The 21,462-nt window shown below is 42.6% G+C and overlaps 1 protein-coding gene across 1 annotated transcript in view; it reads left to right on the top strand.

Annotated features, from left to right (window-relative positions):
• Nucleotides 1–1,132: 1,132 nt before the first annotated feature.
• DOCK9 (dedicator of cytokinesis 9) overlaps nt 1,133–21,462 on the top strand; it is a 148,969-nt gene continuing 128,639 nt past the window's right edge. The window contains 1 exon segment of the mRNA XM_070751200.1: nt 1,133–1,518. Coding sequence (XP_070607301.1) covers nt 1,384–1,518 — 135 coding nt within the window. The 5' untranslated portion in view covers nt 1,133–1,383.

Here is a 21,462-nt window from a genome sequence, read left to right as displayed (position 1 = left end):
GACTGCCAAAGCCTCCTTAAGCGTCACCAAAAGGCTCTTCTGGCAGCCCAGATGGCCAGGATTAAATGGGGAATGAGATTAAACTGGCCGGGCCTTCGTGCCGCTCTCAAATTTCCTGGGAAATTTTTCCGGGCTCGGTTCTTAAGTAGAAAATGGTTCTTAAGAAGAGGCAAAAAATCTTAAACACCCGGTTCTTATGCAGAAAACTTAAGTAGAGGCGTTCTTAAGTAGAGGTATCACTGTATATGTATTTCAGAGCTGTCAAAGGATCACTGCCTGTGAGAACTTGATTCATGATAGGTGATGAAAACGGAACTTCTGGCAAACGCCTACAAGCATTCCATTAAAACGCCTATTTTAAAAATGCAAAATTTTTTTTAAATAAATTAAAGGAGGTATTTATGTGATTTGGGAGTCCCGCTATATTTGAATGCCTGCCTCAAAATATGCACATATTAAAAGAAAGAGGGAAAAGATCATTTACATGATGTCCACATGGGAATCTCCATCTATTCCCAGTTCCGTGCACTGAAATAGACCCGTCCCGCTTGGTTTTTTTGACGTCTGCTCAAGAGGCCGGAAAAAAACGAAACCCCGAAAGATGCAGTTGTGTGAAAAGGATCCCTTTGCATTCCGCAGTGCTTCTCCTTCCCCTAAATCAGTGTTTTCCCAACCTTGGCAACTTGAAGATATTTGGACTTCAACTCCCAGAATTCCCCAGCCAGCTGGCTGGGGAATTCTGGGAGTTGAAGTCCAAATATCTTCAAGTTGCCAAGGTTGGGAAACATTGCCCTAAATGACCAGATCACGACTGGGGAAAACGAGGTCATCGCTTGGGAAGGAATGGCATTTCCGCTCTTCGCTGGCCACGCCCCAGGGGGCAGGGACTGCTACGAGGATGGGCGGAACGAGGCAACCGCACAGGTAAAACGCGTCGTCCAATCAGAGGCCGCGTAAGGAAACGGGCTAGGGCGGACAACGCGCACTTTCATTTAAAGAGACACCACGCCTTTACTAGAAAGAGCGTGGCCACGCCTCCTCCCTTCCGCCTGCGCCAATCAGATTCCGAGGGACCGCTGTCTTGCTCAGCGTGCCAGTATTTGGAGCGAGGGGAGCGGCCGCCTTTGCGAAAGGGAGGGGCTACCTGACGGGAGCGGCGGCGCGAGGCCGGCCAGCCGGCGCCGAGCCAATTGCGACACGAGAGGCACCGGCGGGCGGGTCGGACGGCTGCGCTTGACTGAAGGGAGGGAGGAGGGGGAGGAATGGGGCGCCCAAGCGCCGGCGAGGCAGCGCCCTGAGAGGTGGCCTGGCTGGGCTCGGGTTCTCCCAGCAGTGAGCCGCCGCCGGGAAGAACCGGGAGGGAAGAGAGCTGAGGCGGGAAGGATGGCGACCTTGTCTCTTCAGTCCGCCGCCGCCTCCTCAGAGACTCGGAAGTTCACGCGGGCGCTTAGCAAGCCGGGCACCGCCGCCGAGTTGCGGCAAAGCGTCTCCGAAGTGGTGCGGGGTTCGGTTCTGCTGGTGAGTTTGCAGGTCTTGAGGGCGGGCGGAGGGTCCCTCGAGCGGAGCGGGTGGGTTTTCTTCTTCTTACCTTGGGTGGGTTCGGGAACCATCACCACCACCATAGGATGAGACTGCACCCCTCACACCGAGTTGCTCAGCTCAGCTCTGTCCCGTTTGGAGATTGGGGGGGGGGGCACACAGACCCGCCCCCGCCCTGGCCGGTCTGTCTGAAAGCAAAGCGAGTTTTTTTCACCCGTGTTGTCTCGTCGGTGACCCTGGTCCCAAGTTCAGACGTGCCTCCCGCGCCTTGCCCGGGTTAAGCGTGTCTAAGCGTCACTCGAAGAGAGAGGGAAGGAGGGGGGGAAGGAAGGTAAGAAAAGGAAGGAAGGAAAAGGAAGGAAAGATAAAGAAGAAAGGAAAAAAGGGGAAAAGGAAGGAAAGATAAAGAAGAAAGGAAAGAAGGGGAAAAGGAAGGAAGGAAAAGGAAGGAAAGATAAAGAAGGAAGGAAAGAAGGGAAAAAGGAAGGAAGGAAAGAAGGAAAAGGAAGGAAGGAAAGAAGGAAAAGGAAGGAAAGAAGGAAAAGGAAGGAAAGATAAAGAAGAAAGGAAAGAAGGGTAGAAGGAAGGAAGGTAAAGAAGGAAAAGGAAGGAAAGATAAAGAAGAAAGGAAAGAAGGGAAAAAGGAAGGAAAGTAAAAAAGGAAAAGGAAGAAAAGAAAAAGGAAGGAAGGAAGGAAAGGAAAAAAAAGGAAGGAAGGAAGGCATTGCCTAAGCACACCATTTGGATCCTGTTTGAATGCCAAGATCCAATCCGCTGTGCTGGAATTCCCTGGTTCGGTTAGCCGAGGGGAAAAACAACAACAACACAACTCCTTTCGGGGGATGAGCTAGCCCCGCCTGCTTCCGGCTCGGTTTTCCCCACCTTTGGGGTTTTTCCCCTCCCTCCCGTTCAGAGACCTGTTTCCCCTTCTGGGAATCCTTCTGTTTCCCTTTCCTTTGCTTCGAAACACAGGAACGGAAAGCAGGGAAGGGATGTGTGTGTGTGTATGGGGGGGGAGTTGACCCCTTCCCATCTGCAGCAGCTGGCTCCAGACGTTCGGGTTTTCCCTTTTCTTGTAAAAAATTAAAACTTCCGTCCATTCACAAGGAGAGACCCGCCTTCGTTTCCTTCCCGCGATATCTATGAATGAATGAGTGGGTTGGAAAAGTTGGGAAGGGAGAGAATTCCAGGAGGGGTTTTTTGGGTTGGGGGGAGCCAAGGTAGCTGTCACAAAACACCTTTAGCGGTTGCTTTCAAAGAAATAAAAATAAAGCATTAAATGTTTTAATTTTTAAGCTTCCATGCTCAATAGACTAGGATAGGATAGAATGAAAGAGAAACAAACACAAATGTTTATTGGCGAAGTGTGATAAGACACACAAGGAATTTGTCTCCAGTGCACCAGCTCACTGTGTACATAGAAACAGCAAGTAATAGGTCATAGGTCACAATCATAGTTACAATCATTAATCCTAATTATGAATGGAGATGCTGATACAGTTCTGCAGAAGAATCATTGTCTGACATCTGCACCTCTATAACTGTCTGGTTTGGTTCTGCAACCCAACAAGACCATCTGAGACATCAGAGGATAAGCAGAACTGCAGTGCTGCCAACCTGTCTTCCCTTGAGGACCTGTATACTGCACGAGTCAAAAAGAGGGCTGTGAAAATATTTACTAACCTCTCACATCCTGGACATAAGCTGTTTCAACTCCTACCCTCAAAACGACACTATAGACCGCTGCACACCAAGACAACTAGACATAAGAACATTTTTTCCGCAAACGCCATCACTCTGCTAAACAAATAATTCCCTCAACACTATTAAACTATTTACTAAGTCTGCACTACAATTACTACTAATTTTTTCTCATCATTCCTATCACCCATCTCCTCCCACTTATCACTGTATGACTGTAACTTGTTGCTTGTATCCTTAAGGTTTATATTAATATTGATTGTTTTCTGATTGCTTATTTGACACCTATGACAATCATTAAGTGTTGTACCTCATGATTCTTGACAAATGTATATTTTCTTTTATGTACACTAAGAGCATATGCACCAAAGACAAATTCCTTGTCTGTCCACAAGGCCAATAAAGAATTCTATTTGATAAGGTAGAAACATTAATTGATAACTCATGAGAAACCAGGAGCAGAAGAAATGGCAAGATGAAAAATAGGAGGGGATGTCCAACCTAGTAGTGTACTGTATTTCTCTTTAACCCAATTTGTTTTTTTACTTCTTTGCTGTGTTTCATTTTTATTTTGTTACCAACTGAAATGTTTCGTGGACTTTTTTGTCCTAAGGTTAGAGGTTTTAGAGGGTTTGCCTTTAAAAAGTTGGCAGAACCAGAAGAAAGAAGCTGGTAGGATCATGACAAATGTGAGAGTGAAATCTTGATGGATTAACATGTCAGTTTAAATCGAGCTATTTAAACAGAGTTAGTGTTTTACGCTGTGTACTTACCGCTTTTCTTTTTCTGTGGGAATGAGCATGTATTGTAAGTAGGCTGTCCTGATGCTGCAGGTTATAAATCTTTGACATATAAGAAATTAAATACCACTATGACAGCTTTGATTGTCTCCAGCTCTTTTTCCTACAATATGATGATATTCAAAGAGCTTCTTTCTCATTTTAGAAACATAGAAGTCTGACGGCAGAAAAAGACCTCATGGTCCATCTATTCTGCCCTTATACTATTTTCTGTATTTTATCTTAGGATGGATATATGTTTATCCCAGGCATGTTTAAATTCAGTTACTGTGGATTTATCTACCATGTCTGCTGGAAGTTTGTTCCAAGGATATACTACTCTTTCAGTAAAATATTTTCTCATGTTGCTTTTGATCTTTCCCCCAACTAACTTCAGATTGTGTCCCCTTGTTCTTGTGTTCACTTTCCTATTAAAAACACTTCCCTCCTGGACCTTATTTAGCCCTTTAACATATTTAAATGTTTCGATCATTTCCCCCCTTTTCCTTCTGTCCTCCAGACTATATAGATTGAGTTCATTAAGTCTTTCCTGATACGTTTTATGCTTAAGACCTTCCACCATTCTTGTAGCCCGTCTTTGGACCCGTTCAATTTTGTTAATATCTTTTCGTAGGTGAGGTCTCCAGAACTGAACACAGTATTCCAAATGTGGTCTCACCAGCACTCTATATAGTGAGATCATAATCTCCCTCTTCCTGCTTGTTATACCTCTAGCTATGCAGCCAAGCATCCTACTTGCTTTCCCTATCGCCTGACTGCACTGTTCACCCATTTTGAGACTGTCAGAAATCACTACCCCTAAATCCTTTTCTTCTGAAGTTTTTGATAACACAGAACTGCCAATACAATACTCAGATTGAGGATTCCTTTTCCCCAAGTGCATTATTTTACATTTGGAAACATTAAACTGCAGTTTCCATTGCTTTGACCATTTATCTAGTAAAGTTAAATCATTTACCATATTACAGATGCCTCCAGGAATATCAACCCTATTGTACACTTTAGAGTCATCGGTAAATAGGCAAACCTTCCCTACCAAACCTTCCCCTATTTTCATCCATATTGCATTGGCATCCTTCAGTCTTGAAAGACCATGGTATCATAACACTGGATTCCCCAGAGCATGAAGCCATATAAGTTAAAGATAAATCTGTATTTAGAGTAATACATAGAGACTGTGAGTTCTTGTCCTGCCTTTGGCAGCTCTGGGAAGTATGCAGTGACATACCACTTCCAAAATCTTGTCAAGAAAACTGCAGGGACTTGTCCAGATACTTGCCCGAAGTCAAAGGCACATATAGAAAAGTACAACACAGTAGAAGCTATTCATGATTGGGTAAATCACAGAATTTGATGGTGACATTAAGGATTCTTACAAATGAAGGTGAATGTACATGTCCCAGGATTAAAAAAATATCTTATTCCTTTGTGATGAGTGGTGAAACCATGAACACTTGATATTGTTCTGACCCTTAAAAATAGAAATTTAATTCCTTTGAATTTTGGACACTGTCAATTCTAGTGGTTAGGCATGGAAGGTATCCTGGTGGCTTTGAAGAAAATAAGTGCCTCTATCTCTTATTGCCAACTCACTCACTTGATGTGGGGTAAATGGAAGGAAGCATTATGTATTCAATAAGAGTTAACATTGACTTGACAGTTCATAATTTTAAGTCAAGATAGGATATAAATCGAATAGTTTTTAGCTCATTAAGTAATCTCTATATGCAGTAATTCAGGTATGAAAGGCATTTCTGCAGATACTATATAAAGATAGTTCGATGAATAATTTTCTAGTTGAGACAGCAGTCTTGGAATAATTTTATTAACAGTACTTAATTCAATTCAATTCAATTTATTAGATTTGTATGCCGCCCCTCTCCGAAGACTCGGGGCGGCTCACAACAATAATAAAAACAATATTCCAGCGAAAACAAATCTAATATTAAAAAGCACATAAAACCCTATGATATTTAAAAAAGCAAACAACATATACATACCCAAACATAAATATAAAAAAGCCTGGGGGAAAGGTGTCTCAACTCCCCCATGCCTGGCGGTGTAGATGGGTCTTGAGTAATTTACAAAAGACAAGGAGTGTGGGGGCAGTTCTAATCTCCGGGGGGAGTTGATTCCAGAGGGCCGGGGCTGCCACATAGAAGGCTCTTCCCCTGGGGCCCACCAAACAACATTGTTTGGTCGACGGGACCCGGAGAAAGGCCCACTCTGTGGGATCTTATCGGTCGCTGGGATTCATGCGGTAGCAAGCCATATTTTACATTTATTGTGTTTTTGATGATTGCAAGTTATTTTAGATTGTCTCTTTTCTCGGTAAAAAGTTCAAATTATGCAACACTGGTCCCTTCAAAATGTTTTAGGGTTAGATTTCTGATAGAGTTGGTCATATTGGTTTCAACCTTTGAGTGTAACCTAATCAGTAATGATTTGGTTGTATCTTTCTATTACATTGATATCATTTAGCTTTGTTTGCATCTTGGCTATGTGTCTATATGTTGCATGTATTTCCACTTGGTGGAACTCACATAGTGGTATTGTCTCTTACAGTGTCCAAACTTAGCTTGCAGACAAGAATGTGAGTATGCTTGGGACAGGAAGGGAAAAATGCATTTCTGAATACGTGATTTAAGAGAATCCCATTCTTGTTTTTACATAGAAAAGAAATGAATAGAAAGCCATGACTAAGAGAAATAGTGATAGAACAATGATTCATAATTCTGAAAGTAGATTAGAGTAGATTTTGATGAAGAAAAATAGGTAAGTAAGAAAAATAGCATTTTTTTCTTCATGAAGAATTATTTCAAGATAGATTAGGTTTCCAATTGAAAACAATGGAAAGTTATCACACAGAAAGAAGGCATAAAATTGCCTGTTTTTGGTGAACAGAATTGTTTCGGAGTAGTATTACATAAAAGTACATGGAGTTATGATAAAGAATAATACTTGGTTGAATGACCAAGTGAAAGAGACCGTGAATTAAAAAATGCATATAATATAAAATTGATGTACAAATCTAGAATGTAGAGAGGAAAGATAGTTCTAGAGGATATAGTCTAGAGCAGTGTTTCCCAACCGTGGCAACTTGAAGATATCTGGACTTCAACTCCCAGAATTCCCCAGCCAGCATTCACTGGCTGGGGAATTCTGGGAGTTGAAGTCCAAATATCTTTGAGTTGCCAAAGTTGAGAAACACTGGCCTAGAGAGAATGAAAAAGAAGTAGAGGGAAAATACAAAACATTCTATGGAACTTTGCTTTGGAAATGAGAAAAAAAAATATGGAGCCTCCAGCAGCATTACTGGATCAAATTAACTGAGATGAAAATGAAGTCAGAAGTTGCCAGAAGGAATATATACAGGATTTGCATAGAAATGTTATTGGAATTGAAGAGCAGGTTTGAAGACAATACTAGAAATGTTAGCATGCATGAGAAAAATGGTAAAGTCATAAATCCTATGCAAATGTTTTAAAATGAGTCTGCAGTTATAACTGAAATCATTAAAATATGCCTGTTTTTGCTTATGGAATGACTGCTTGTCATATGTTTAGATCTGTACATTATGATAGAAGACTTGTTATCTTGGCTAGGGCAGTGATGGCAAACCTATGGCACGCATGCCACAGGTGCCACGCAGAGCCATATTGGAGGGCACGTGAGGCATTGCTCCGTGTCAGCTCCAGCGCGCATGCACGAGCTGGCCAGCTAATTTTTGGCATTGAAGAAGGCCACTTTGTCCTCTAGAGCAATGTTTCTTAACCTTGGCAATTTGAAGATATTTGGACTTCAACTCCCAGAATTCCCCAGCCAGCGAATGCTGGCTGGGGAATTCTGGGAGTTGAAGTCCAAATATCTTCAAGTTGCCAAGTTTGGGAAACACTGCTCTAGAGCAGTGATGGCAAACCTTTTCTTCTTCACTTGCTGAAAGAGTGTGGGTGCATGCTATCGCACATGCGTGAGTGCTCACACTCATAAATCAATGCCTGGGAAGGGCAAAAACAGCTTCCCCCGCTCCACAGAGGCCCTCTGGAGGCGGGAAATGACCTGTTTCCCAACTTCTTGTGGGGCAAATAGGCTTGTATTTCAGCCTCCCCAGGCTCCAAAGGGTTCCCTCGAGCAGGGAGAGGATAAAAATGCTCTCCCCCATCCCCCGGAGGCTCCCTGGAAGCCAATAACGCCCTCCCAGAGCCTCTGTGTGAGCCAAAAATCAGCTGGCCGGCACTACAGCAACAACTTAAGTGCCAGCAGATATGGCTCCACATGCCACCTGTGGCACCCATGCCATAGGTTCGCCATCACTGCTTTAGAGGTTTCAGGGAAACTACCCTGAAGCCCTGGAATGCAGGAAAAATGGGAGCTGTTTTCTGCACTCTGGAGCTTCAGGAAGCTTCCCTGAAGCCGTTGGAGTGTGAAAAAAAGCACAATGGGCAAACCAAAAGTCTGTTTTTCCAAACCTCTGGTTTGGCCCTTTTTTCACCATCCCAGGCTTTAGTGAGGTCTGTGCACATGCGCAGGGGTGGTGTGTGTGTATGTGTGCATGCTCAGGGGGCAGTGTGTGGGGTGCACCTGCGTGGGGGGGGAGGGAACTGGCCCGAACACCCCCTTTTGGTTCGTCTTCACTTGGCTTAGGGTAAGCAATATAAATGGAGGTTGCATTTTTAATATTTTGTCTAAATAAATTCTTAAGAATTGTTGTTATTGCTCTATTATATTAAGGTCAAGCTAGCAGATAAATTAACTTTTTTGCTGGGCCAGGTAAAATTCTTATTAAAGGGGTATAGGAGGTATCAGTAAGCAGAATGTTGGAATTGTTTAGCATTGAGTTGGACAACATATGTGCAGGTCAGATTTCGATTCTTTGGGAATCACTGAGAAATGTATAAATGTGAGAAAGAAATCTATTAGATACAGAACAATTAAATCGGACCAAACGTTTTCTGAATAGTTTTTATCCCAGAGCTATACTCTCATTTAACAAACTAAAGGGTCACCGTCAGTGAGCTTTTGGACAGTAGTTCTTGGCCTGTTGTGTAGATGTTTGGGTGGTTCAGGGTGGGGAATTTGTGACTGGCGGAGCATGTTTTTTTGGATTGTTATGTGTGTTAGGCGTCATGTGAATTTTGTTGTATGAGTATATTGTGCCAGATTACTTGCGGTACCGCCTTCTACCATATGAATCCCAGTGACCGGTTAGGTCCCACAGAGTTGGTGTTCCCCAGGTCCCATCAACCAGACAATGTTGTTTGGCGGGACCAAGGAAAAGAGCCTTCTCTGTGGGGGGCCCAGTCCTCTGGAATCATCTCCCCCGGGAGATTCGCACTGCCCCCAAACTCCTCGCCTTTCACAAGTCTTAAGACTCACTTATGAAGCCAGGTAATTATATCTTGGTCCCTGGCAATAAATGTGATGTATGACTGTGATTTGAATTTGTTTGATTGATTTTTAATATATCGGGTTTTTAGCTTATGTATTTTATCAATTAATTAGATTTCTCTTTGTATTTACTGCTTTATATTATATGCTGTGAGCTGCCCCAGGTCTTTGGAGAGGGGTGTATACAAATCTAATTAATAATAGTAGTAGTAGTAATAATAATAATAATAATAATAATAATAATAATAATAATATACATATACAGTGATCCCTCGATTACTGCGGGGGTTACGTTCCAAGACCTCCCGCACTAATCGATTTTCCGCAGTACAGTAGTCCCTCGCTATACCGCGCTTCACCTACTGCGGCTTCACTTCATCGCGGGTTTTCAAGAAATATTAATGAGAAAAATCATTCGCGGGTTTCTGAGGAAGTCGATCGGCAGATTTAAACAGCCCGCCGAACTCGATCGGCAGGTTTTTCAAAAAAAATATATCTAAAATTGTAAATACTGTATTTAAATACTGTATCTAAAATAAATACTGTGTGGGAAGGGTTTATAAACACTTAAAACAATGAAAACTTACCAAACAATTACAATATAAATACTTAAATAAGTACTATCAGTCGATAAATTCCCCATCGCGGATTTCACCTATCGCGGCCGGGTCTGGAACGTAACACCAGCGATAGGTGAGGGACTACTGTATAGTGGTGCGGAAGTAAAAACACCATCTGCGCATGCGCGCCCTTTTTCCATGACCGCGCATGCGCAGATGGTGGAGCCGGGGAGCAACGAAAGTGCGGAAGCCGACAAAGATTGCTTTGAATGTCGGCTGCCCCCCCCAACACCCGGCCGCCCGCCGTTCACCCGGCCGCCCGCTCGCTCGCCCGTTCACCCGCCCGGCCGCTCGCTCGCCGCTCGCCCGTTCACCTGCCTGGCCGCTCGCTTGCTCGCCGCTCGAGAGCAAGAGGGGGAGAGATAGAGAAAGAGAGAGAAGGAAAGAAAGAGATGAGAGAGGGAGGAAGAGAGTGTGAGAGGAAGAAGCAAGATAGAGAAAGAGAGAGAGAAAGAAAGATGAGAAAGGAAGGAAGAGAGTGAGAGAAAGGAAGAAAGAGAGAGAGAGAAGAGTGGAAGGAAGAGAGAGAGAAATGATAGAAAAAAGGGGAGAAAAAAAGAGAAATGAGAAAATGATTGAAGCAGAGAATGACAGGAAAGAAAGAGAAAGAGACAGAGAAGTGACTCTTGGTGATGACGTATGACGTCATCGGGTGGGAAAAACCGTGGTATAGCAAAAAAACCGTGGAGTATTTTTTAATTAATATTTTTTGAAAAACCGTGGTATAGCGTTTCGCACTAATCGAGACCGCACTAATCGAGGGATCACTGTATACAATGACAAAGTATTTATTATTATAATTATTGATGGTGGAAAGCATATTATAAAGTAAATAGGATTGAGTTATGGATATACAGTATTTGATGAATATTTTAAGGTTAATTGCTGAGTGCAACACAAGCAGTATAATTTTGAGGTGTAACTGTTGTGAGATTAAATTGAGCACCTAGCAAATGTGCTGAATGGGGAATAAGACAAAAAAGAGTGTTATTTCCTTGGTTGTTTAAAATACATATACTGTATACATAATATTTATAATAACGTTAGCTTTGTGGGTTGATGACATGGAAATATATGAAGTAGGGGTGGGAAAATGTTAATATTTTTGGCTTAGAACCAATATATTATTAGACTGTATGTGAAGATCAAATGCTGGTAAAAAGATAGGCAATATGTGGTTTCTTGCAAGAAATGAATCTTGACAGGCAGTGTTCCCTCTAATTTTTTTTCGGGGTGAGCGGAAAAGTATAATGTCTGAGTGGCAGTCCCTTTGGCCCTGGGCAGCATATAAGTATAAATAAATAAATAAATAAATAAATAAATAAATAAATAAATAAATAAATAAATAAATAAATAAATAAATAAATAAAGTGAGTGTGGGCGTACGCTATCACACATGAGCAAGTTCTTGCATCCATAATTCTATCCTTTCTATGTCTTCCTCCCTCTTTCCTTTCTATCTCTCCCTCCCTCTTTCCTTTCTATCTCTCCCTCCCTCTTTCCTTTCTATCTCTTCCTCCCTCTTTCCTTTCTATCTTTCTCTACGCTATCACACATGAGCAAGTTCTTGCATCCATAATTCTATCCTTTCTATCTATCTCTCCCTCCCTCTTTCCTTTCTATCTCTCCCTCCCTCTTTCCTTTCTATCTCTTCCTCCCTCTTTCCTTTCTATCTTTCTCCCCCTGCCTTTCTCCAAGCCCTTCCTTTTCCCTCTCCCTATCCTACTACCCCCCTCTCCCTCTTTCCTTTCTATCTCTCCCTCCTTCTTTCCTCCCTCCCTCTTTTCTTTCTATCTCTCCCTCCTTCTTTCCTTTCTATCTTTCTCTCTCTTCCTTGCTTACTACAAGCCCTTCCTTTTCCCTCTCCCTATCTAACTACCCCCCCTCTCCCTCCTTTCTATCTCTCCCTCCCCCTTTCTCTATCCCTTCCTTCATCTTTCTTTCCCTCTCTCTCTCCATCCCTCTTCCTTTCTCTCTTCCTTCCTTCCTCTCTTTTTTGCTCTTTCTCTCTCCCTCCTTCCCTCCCTCCATGTCTTTCCCTCTCCCTCCTTCCCCCTCTCTTTCTCTCTCTCTTGCTTTCTTTCCCTCTCTTTCTCTCTTGCTTTCTTTCTCTCTCATTCTCTCTCCCCTCCTTTTTCTCTCTCTTTCTCTCTCGTTCACCACGCCGGCAACAGAGAGAAAAAGAGAGAGAAAGAGAGCCGGAGAGAGAGTGGAGGGCGCCGTTGTCTTTGCCTCTGCCCGGCGGCTCTGCAGCGAAGAGGAAACAGCCATGCACCCCCTCGCTTTCTCAGGCATCCCCGGCGCCCGGTCACGTGCCGCCTCCCGGTATCCCGGCCGACTTCTGGAGCCGTTTTGTTTTCGGCCAAGCGGAGGCGGCGCGCGGAGGCGAAGACACATCGCCCGGACACGCTCTGCCTTCCGGGAGCCCGGCCGACTTTTGGAGCCGTTTTGTTTTTGGCTGGGCGGAGGCGGCGCGCGGAGGCGAAGATACGGGGCCCAGCCACGCTCTGCCTCCCGGTATCCTGGCCGACTTTTGGAGCCGTTGTTTTCGGCCAGGCGGAGGCGGCACGCCAAGGTGAAGACACAGCGCCTGGACACGCTCCACCTCCCGAGAGCACCGCCAACTTTGGGAGCCGTTTTGTTTTCAGCTGGGCGGAGGCGGCGCATGGAGATGAAGACACAGCGCCCAGTCACGCTCCACCTCCCGGTATCCCGGCCGACTTTTGGAGCCGTTGTTTTCGTCCGGGCTCCCGGGAGACGGAGCGTGGCCGGGCGCCTTGTCTTCGCCTCTGCGTGCCGCCTCTGCCTGGCCGAAAACAAAACAGCTCCCAAAGTCGGCCGTGCTCTCGGGAGGCGGAGCGTGTCCGGGTGCCGTGTCTTCGCCTCCGCGCGGCTCTGCAGCGAAGAGGAAGTAGCCACGCACCGCCTCTGCCCAGCCGACTTTTACCTGCTCCGGAGCTGTTTGTCTTCATGGCGCAAAGCCACACAGTCCCGGATCCCGGATCGCTCGCTTCTCCGGCCAGCAAGCCGGCTGCCCAGGAAAGCATCGTGCTTTTTCAACGCGTGGTGCTTTCCTGGGCAGATGGCTTTGCTGACCGGAGAAGAGAGCGATTTGGGAGTCCGGGACTATGTGGCTTTGCACCATGAAAACAAAACGGCTCCAAAAGTCGGCCGGGCTACCGAGAGGCGGAGCGTGGCCGGGTGCCGTGTCTTCGCCTCCGCGCGGCTCTGCAGCAAAGAAGAAGCAGCCATACCTCCCCAGCGCCCGGCCACGCGCCGCCTCCGCCAGCCCGGCTGACTTTTACCTGTTGCCAGAGCCGTTTTGTCTTCGTGGCGCAAAGCCACACAGTCCCGGATACCGGATCGCTCGCTTCTCCAGCCAGCAAGCTGGCTGCCCAGGAAAGCATCGCGCTTTTTCAACGCGTGGCGCTTTCCTGGGCAGATGGCTTTGCTGACTGGAGAAGAGAGCGATTTGGGAGTCCGGGACTGTGTGGCTATTCGGCAGCAGGTAAAAGTCGGCCGGGCGCCATGGATGCCTGGGAGGGCGAGGGGGTGGATGGCTGCTGTCACTGCCGGGCCTGGCTCACGGTACACTTCACACGAGGGCCCCCGCAGAGAAGTAAGAGGCCTGCTCGTCGCACTCCACCCGTGCCACCAGCCCTTTTCGTCGGCAACCCCCCCATGGAGGCTTAGAGGCCTAGCGGCAGGATGGCCACCAGCCCTCTTTGTCGGCAGTCCCCCCACCCACCCAGGGAGGCTTACCTTACCCGGCTGGCAGCTAAACAACCGTTTGGCTGCCGATGGGCGTGGCCAGGGAGGGGAAAATCTGGAGTTTAAGGGGCGGGAAGAAAGCGGGCCTGCAATTGGCCGGCCCCTTTCTTTCCCGCCTTTCCTTAAGGAACTGTTGCTGCCCTATGTTGTAGAGCAGCAGCAGTTCTCATTTCAAATTTCAGCGCGGAGGTCAGTCCTCTGCGCTAAATTTGAAATTGCCTGGGCTGAAAGGTAAAAACCTCTGCGCTATAGCGCACTGCGCAGCTTAGAGGGAACTATGTTGACAGGTAGAAAAATGGCTGTGTACAGACTATGCTTCTGCCTGCTTTGTTACATGGAAGTGAAAATTGGGTTTGTGAAGAGAAACATAAAAGTTAAATGTGATGGGTTATTTAAGAGATATGTGTGGTAATAGCTGATCCTCATATCCTATCCAAAGACATTTTATAGTTACCTTCCTAATTGGTTTAAGGACTGTTTTGATTTGGAGGAAAAGTTAAATACGTTAATTTCTCTCCATCCTCAAATCATTAACGCTCAGATTATTTAATACTTGTTCAAAACTTCATAGATGACTTTTCGAACAAGAATAAATGATGCTGGCCTGCTGAGCATGTAAAACAAATAATTATAGTCTGCTGTGTCAGAGGTATTATGCACACCCAGAGTTTTTAACCATTCTAGAAGTAACTGTAAATAAGCCCTTTCACCTTTTTTTCCTGGCCATCATATTTTTCTTTATCAAATGTGAAGCCAGCAAGACTATCAGCATATTAGATTTATTCATTCAGAAATCAGGGCATTGCTAACCAATATCCTAGTCTTCTGTTGCTTAATTTTAGCTTGTCATGTCTTCTGTCTCTAAATAATTTAAACTATCACCAACATTGAAAATTTGGATCAATCAATGCAGTGGTTGTGTTAATTTGTTGCTGGTTGTTTAAAGTTTTGCCTCAACTGTAAATTATATATACAGTGGGGGGGGGGGGTATAATAACAATTGTGCAAGTTTTCCCACTTAAAAAGATGAGAGAGGCCTGTAATTGACATCATAGGTAGACCTCAACTATGAGAGACAACATGAGAAAACACATCCAGAAAGTCACATTGTCTGATGTTCAACGAATTTATTTGCAAATTATGGTGGAAAATAAGTATTTGGTCAATAACAAAAGTTCATCCTTTGTTGGTAATGACAGAGGTCAAACATTTTCTGTAAGTCCTCACAAGGTTGCCACACACTGTTGCTGGTATGTTGGCCCATTCCACCATGCAGATCTCTTATAGAGCAGTGATGCTTTGGGGCTGTCGCTGGGCAACACGGACTTTCAACTCCCTCCAAAGATTTTCTATAGGGTTAAGATCTGGAGACTGGCTAGGCTCTCCAGGACCTTGAAATGCTTCTTACGAATCCACTCCTTCATTGCCCTGGTGGTGTGCTTGGGATCTTTGTCATGCTGAAAGACCCAGCCATGTTTCATCTTCAATGCCCTTGCTGATGGAAGGAGGTTTGCACTCAAAATCTCATGATACATGGCCCCATTCATTATTTCCTGTACACGGATCAGTCGTCCTGGTCCCTTTGCAGAGAAACAGCCCCAAAGCTTGATGTTACCACCCCCATGCTTCACAGTAGGTATGGTGTTCTTTGGATGCAACTCAGCATTCTTCCTCCTCCAGACACAGCGAGTTGTGTTTCTACCAAACACTTCTACTTTGGTTTTATCTGACCATATGACATTCTCCCAATACTCTTCTGGATCATCCAAATGCTCTCTAGCAAACTTCAGATGGACCCAAACATGTACTGGCTTAAGGAGTCTGACACTGCAGGATCTGAGTCCCTGGCAACATGGTGTGTTACCGATGGTAGCCTTTGTTACTTTGGTCCCAGCTCTCTGCAGGTGATTCACAAGGTCCCCCGTGTGGTTCTGGGATTGTTACTCACTGTTCTTGTAATAATTTTGACTCTACGGAGTGAGATCTCGATGGAGCATCATATCGCAGGAGATTATCAATGGTCTTGTATGTCTTCCATTCTCTAATTATTTATCCTACATTTGATTTCTTCACACCAAGCTGCTTGTCTATTGCAGATTCAGTCCTCCCAGTCTGGTGTTTTGTTTATGGTGTCCTTCGACAGCTCTTTCGTCTTTACCAGGGGTGGGCAATTTTGCCATGGGGCCGCATGAGAAATTGGGATGGTTTTAGAGAGCCGGACTAATATAATTAACTCAGTTCTACCCTCTGCCTTGTTTTCTTTCTCCCAAATTACCCCCCCCCTTGAATACACACACACACACACACAAAGAGCGCAAACCTCCCCCCTGTTCCTTATTTATTTATTTTCCCCTCCGCTCTCCTCCCTTCACTTACTCACGCTACCCCTCCCCAGCAGCCCATACCCCCATTCCCGGCTGGTCCCGCCCCCTCATTATCACAATAACACTCACTTATGGCACAATAACACCCAATATGGCATGAAGCCACCCGCCCGCCTTCCTACCCTCTGTGTCTGCCTGCCGCCGCCTCCTCCAGCAGCCCTGTACCCTTGCATCCTATCCTCTGGGCTGTTGTTTCCCCCCTCCCTGTCTCGGCTACCCAGCCTGTTCTTGCCACAGTTGGGCTGCTGCTGCTGGCGCCCTGAGTCTCAGCAACTGCCCCCAGTCCCAGCCCGCTGCCTTTTGTCTGGCACTGCAGAGAGGAGAGAGACGTGAAGAAGGAGGGATTGTTGCTTTCCTGTGGCAAAACGGGAATAAATAGGGCGACCCCGATTTGTCCCGCTATGGTGGGGCTCTAAGAGAACCTTGTTGGTGGGTGCTTTTTTGTCCTGTTCATTCAAGGCGCTTGTCCTCCCCCCCCCCTCTATGGCTTCCTCCTCCAGGAAACCGGTCACAGATAGCAGGTAGGCTGGTCACCGACAGCAAGTGGGCTGGATGCGGCCCATGGGCCGCCCCTTGCCCAGGTCTGGTCTTTACCACAGTGGAGTTTGGAGTGTGACTGTTTGAGGTTATGAACAGGTATCTTTTATACTGATAACAAGGTCAAACAGGTGCCATTACTACGGGTAATGAGTGGAGGACAGAGGAACCTCTTAAAGAAGTTACAGGTCTGTGAGACCCAGAAATCTTGCTTATTTGTAGGTGACCAAATATTTATTTTCCATAATAAATTCGTTAAAAATCAGACAATTTGATTTTCTGGATGTATTTTCTCATGTTGTCTCTGATAGTTGAGATTTACCTATGATGTCAATTACAGACCTCTCTCATCTTTTTAAGTGTGAGAACTTACACAATTGGTGTCTGACTAAATACCCCCCCCCTGTACATTACTTGTTATATGTTGATTTATCGTGCTTTTAATGCTAGCCTCCCAGAGTTATGAATTTGAGTTGGGTGACCATGTACTGTATATATAAAAACAATAAATAAATCTGGTAGCATAACCCAAATTATCATGGAGGGAAATCCAACTATTTTAAGTCTAAAAAGGGGAAATGTATAAAAGGCAATAAATTAAAGATCAGCTAAGGTAACTGGACCTGTACATATGGAGATAAGGGCCTACAGTATATCCATGATAGAAAGTTACGATACTAAATCTGATATAAGCCACAGTCTTTCCAATAAAAAGTATCAGGATATTTTGATATTGCCAACCCAAGTTTAATCAGAAACAGACTTATAGCTTTTTAAATTAAATAATTTTTGAACATTCATGATCAGATATTTTCATTTTGCTAAACAAATGCTTAAATTTCATATTTTATTGTTGAAAAATGAAATAATAGCCACACCATTATAGATGCTTTTATGTTGCCTCCTTCAAGTAAACAAAATAATCATTGGAATAAAAAAAAGATCATTGCCACAAATGCTCTACCAGTCTCACCAAGTATTTCAGAATAAATATGGAATTATTTTTAACAATGGTTTGATAAGTCATGGAGAATTTTGAATCACAGAAAGGGAATTAAAGGTATCAAATTTGCTACAAGCTATTTCCAAATTATCCTGAAGTTACTTGATCTGTTTTGACTTCAAAATTTACACCAAGCTAGTGAAAAATCCTAGACAGTTAAACAAACAAACAAATAAACAAACAAACAAAAGAAAACAAACAAAAGAAAATAAATTCTCTTGCTTCTACAATACTTCGAAAGTCTTACATAAAAGTGTAGGAAATCCATAAAGTTATATCAGAATATGGAGAGATAGATAAGTTGTCTTTTAGTGCCATTTACTGTTTCATAAAACATAAAGCCATTTTCTGGTTTGGTTTATCTTGTTGCTAAACTTTCAGAAGGATTAGAGGCCATAACCACAACTAGGTTACTATTAATTCAATAATTAAGTAACATTGACTGTAGCTTCATTATTAAGGACTAATTGTTTTCGCCCCTCTATACTGGTACTTTCGCTATTCCCTCCCTCCCCACTTGGGAATGATTTGAAATTGTGTTTTTATTATTCCTTTTTTAAAAAGAGTGTTCATTCCTCTTGAGCTCCTTTTTCCATTAGGTTCTATTACTATTTCTCAATTCTTTAAAATATGCTTTTTTTCAATCCTAGATATGTGTTCAATTGCATTTGCAATCAATTACTTGATTATTACATAATCACTTTCCTCCATAATCTTACTTCTGCTTCCTTGTAGTGGACCTTATGTATTGGTTAGTAACTAGCGAAGGAAAGTAGGTTCTTGTCTTTTACCCTAGCCCCAGAAGAAAGTGGAATGATACATGAATTTCTACATTTCAAGAAAACATACAAGTCAACTTGTATACAATTAAATACAGTACAGTATATGCATAAAGTCTAACCACTAGATGGCGTACTATTTAATAACTTCATACAATTAAAAGATTTAAGATTTAAACTTGAAGAATTTTAGATAATTTATTGTTAAAGTGAAAAATTTGCTTATCCTTTAATATACTCTTATGAACATGTTTATAAAAGTTTAAACAGTTATAAAAAATATAGTTTCTCACTGAAACTCATATACTGTAGTTTCTTACTGAAGATATTGGTGAAAAGTAAAAACATCATAAGTCTCTGCTGCCTGGAACTTTATGAGAATACGGCTCCTGGGGCTACTACATTCAGAGTATAAGACACACCCAGATTTTATCCTCTTTTTGGGGGGAGGGGTGCGTCTTATACTCTGAAAAACACGGTAACTTTTATACACAGATTCCTAAGTGGGCTTAGCACTACAACCAAACTCTGAAGAAGTTGGCCAGACTAAATTGTAGTCTCCACTGTATCAGAATTAACACACTGACTAGACATTTCTGTATTAGGAAATCAAATTAAATCAAAATTTTAATTTGGTCATTGACCAACATAGCATTACACAATCAATCCAACAATTTGATTAGAACAAAACAGTCAAAACTAGAAGCACTGGATTGAATAGGACTACAATAAAATAAGAGAATAAGTCAAAATAACTTTGAAGATGTAAATGACTATTATTGCTACTTCTAATATAATAATTATGCAATTTTCATTGAATGTGTATGTTGGATTATAATCTGTGTTTTAGGCATGAATTGCATAGGACAAGAAGTAAAATATAAGTTAAAATTTAATTTTATTACATAATTACAAATCTAATGTAATAAATAAATTACATTAGAGGCAGTGCTTAATGCAAACATTCATTTGAGTCATTCATGAAAATTGTCAGAATCAGATGTGGAAATTGAGTAGTGAATATAGAAATATAAAAGGTAATTTGATACTTTGAAAAGAACTCAGTTTCAAAGAAATAAAAACTACCAAGCTCATATTTGACCTCAAATATGTACTTTTCTGCTATACAGTCTGTGGGATGCTTAATCAGCTATATCAAACAGTTTTTAGGTTGAGACTTTATGCAAAGAGAAAATGTGGTTGGTTTGGTTTTAGCTTTGGGTTTTGTGTCAGACCAACCACTGTGGTTTATGTATTTTTGGTTTATGGGTAGTGTTAGGTGAAAACCCAGACATTGTGACCTATTCTACAAACCAGATCTTCACATACCAAAGTGTGATTTGAAAAACAAAGGAGTCTTCTACAGATCCACCTAGAAAAGAATTTACTAAGGGTTATTCCTGGATTTACAGGTATAGAATTGTGTGGATTCACAGGTATAGAATTGTCTTTGTAAACAGTAATTAAGCTTCCTTGAACTCTGTAGAAATTGCTTCTCGGTTAACATTTATAGACTCTTACAGGTTTCTTTATTTAGAAATGTATGAATGAAAAAAAAATAACCTATATTCTTTCATATTCCAGTAACTGCAATGCTACTTACACTGAATTCATTTAGAATTTTTTTTTAAATGCTCTGTTGTCTGCTCTCTAGTGGTTTACTATTTGCAGTACATGCATATCTGGATATTTAAAAAAATAAGCTTCCCACTGTGGCACGTATCCAGTAGTTCCCATAGCAGCAACAGATGGGCATATCTCCTGCGTCTCTTTTTTTAAAAAGGTCAAATGTTCGTGCAGCAGGAATCCTAACACCCCCACCCACTCCAAATGCAGCACCTCAATATTTAGGTTGATTTTAAAAAAAATTGCTGATGCAAATTCTAAGCTAAGCATTCTGGGAGAATGCTTTTCTTGCAGAGATGAGAGAATTCTTTGTGCCTGGCACTAGAAGCTGCAGCAGGGTACTTTTCACCCTCTTTTTCATTTTTCATTTTTTTGGCTTCAGAAAATGTGAGAACATTGACAAATGGAAATCAAGGCAGCCTAGTTAGGGATGCTGTATTTTTTTTTAATCTATTTGTTTTTCGAGCATTTTTAGGAAGGATCCTGTTAGAGGCATGGCTGCATGGTGAGGTGTGGCTCTTGCCGATATCTTCCAAAGATTTTTGGCATTCTTCTACATCAGCTTAGAATATAGTGCTATTAAATCTTAATAGACATAAACTGCTGGAGTGGCTGAAGAAAACCATGCTTGCGAATTAAAGGAATATATTCTGGAAACAAACACATTTGCTGGAAGGGCTGGCTGCAGAGAAATTGTAATGGGCTGCACAACTAGTGTTATTTTGTTTAAAGGTTTTCGTACAGTTATTGAGAGAAACTGTTCATATATTTGCAAACATCAAAGAGAAAATAAAGCTCTGGAATATACAGCAAATAACTTAACAAAAGAAGACTCTGGGATACTGATCCATTCATTTTTGGTAAATGTTGATGTGCTTCATTATTTTAAATTAATTTTAAATATTTTGTATCTGATGCTTTTGAAATTCTCCATCTATTCTGATTCTGTTGCTATTGAATCTTTATTATTATTTTATTAATAGTACAACATGCTAAAATGCTGATGATACTATTTGTAAGTAATGTATTTAGTAAAACATTGGCTTTTTCCCCCCTCTCTCCCCCAGTATGTCAATGCAGTACTATTTTTAGCATTCTCATTGTTGTTTTATGAATGTCCAAAGCATGTGTCTGGAAAAGGAGATATTATAATTGTAGCGGAAGATAGAAGAATATAGAATACTGTATAGGAAAACAAGGTATTCCTTTCTATATAGATGAAGTGGTTCTTATAAAGATAAGCAAAGCATTTAGAAGAAAGAGCTTTTCAAGTATGTTTTTATTTTTATAATGAAGTGCATATATAGCATAAGG

Source organism: Erythrolamprus reginae, chromosome 4 (genome assembly GCF_031021105.1).
Source record: "Erythrolamprus reginae isolate rEryReg1 chromosome 4, rEryReg1.hap1, whole genome shotgun sequence".
NCBI classification, from domain to species: Eukaryota; Metazoa; Chordata; class Lepidosauria; order Squamata; family Dipsadidae; genus Erythrolamprus; species Erythrolamprus reginae.
Note: the sequence above shows the minus strand (reverse complement) of the source record. Positions and strands in the feature narration are given on the sequence as shown.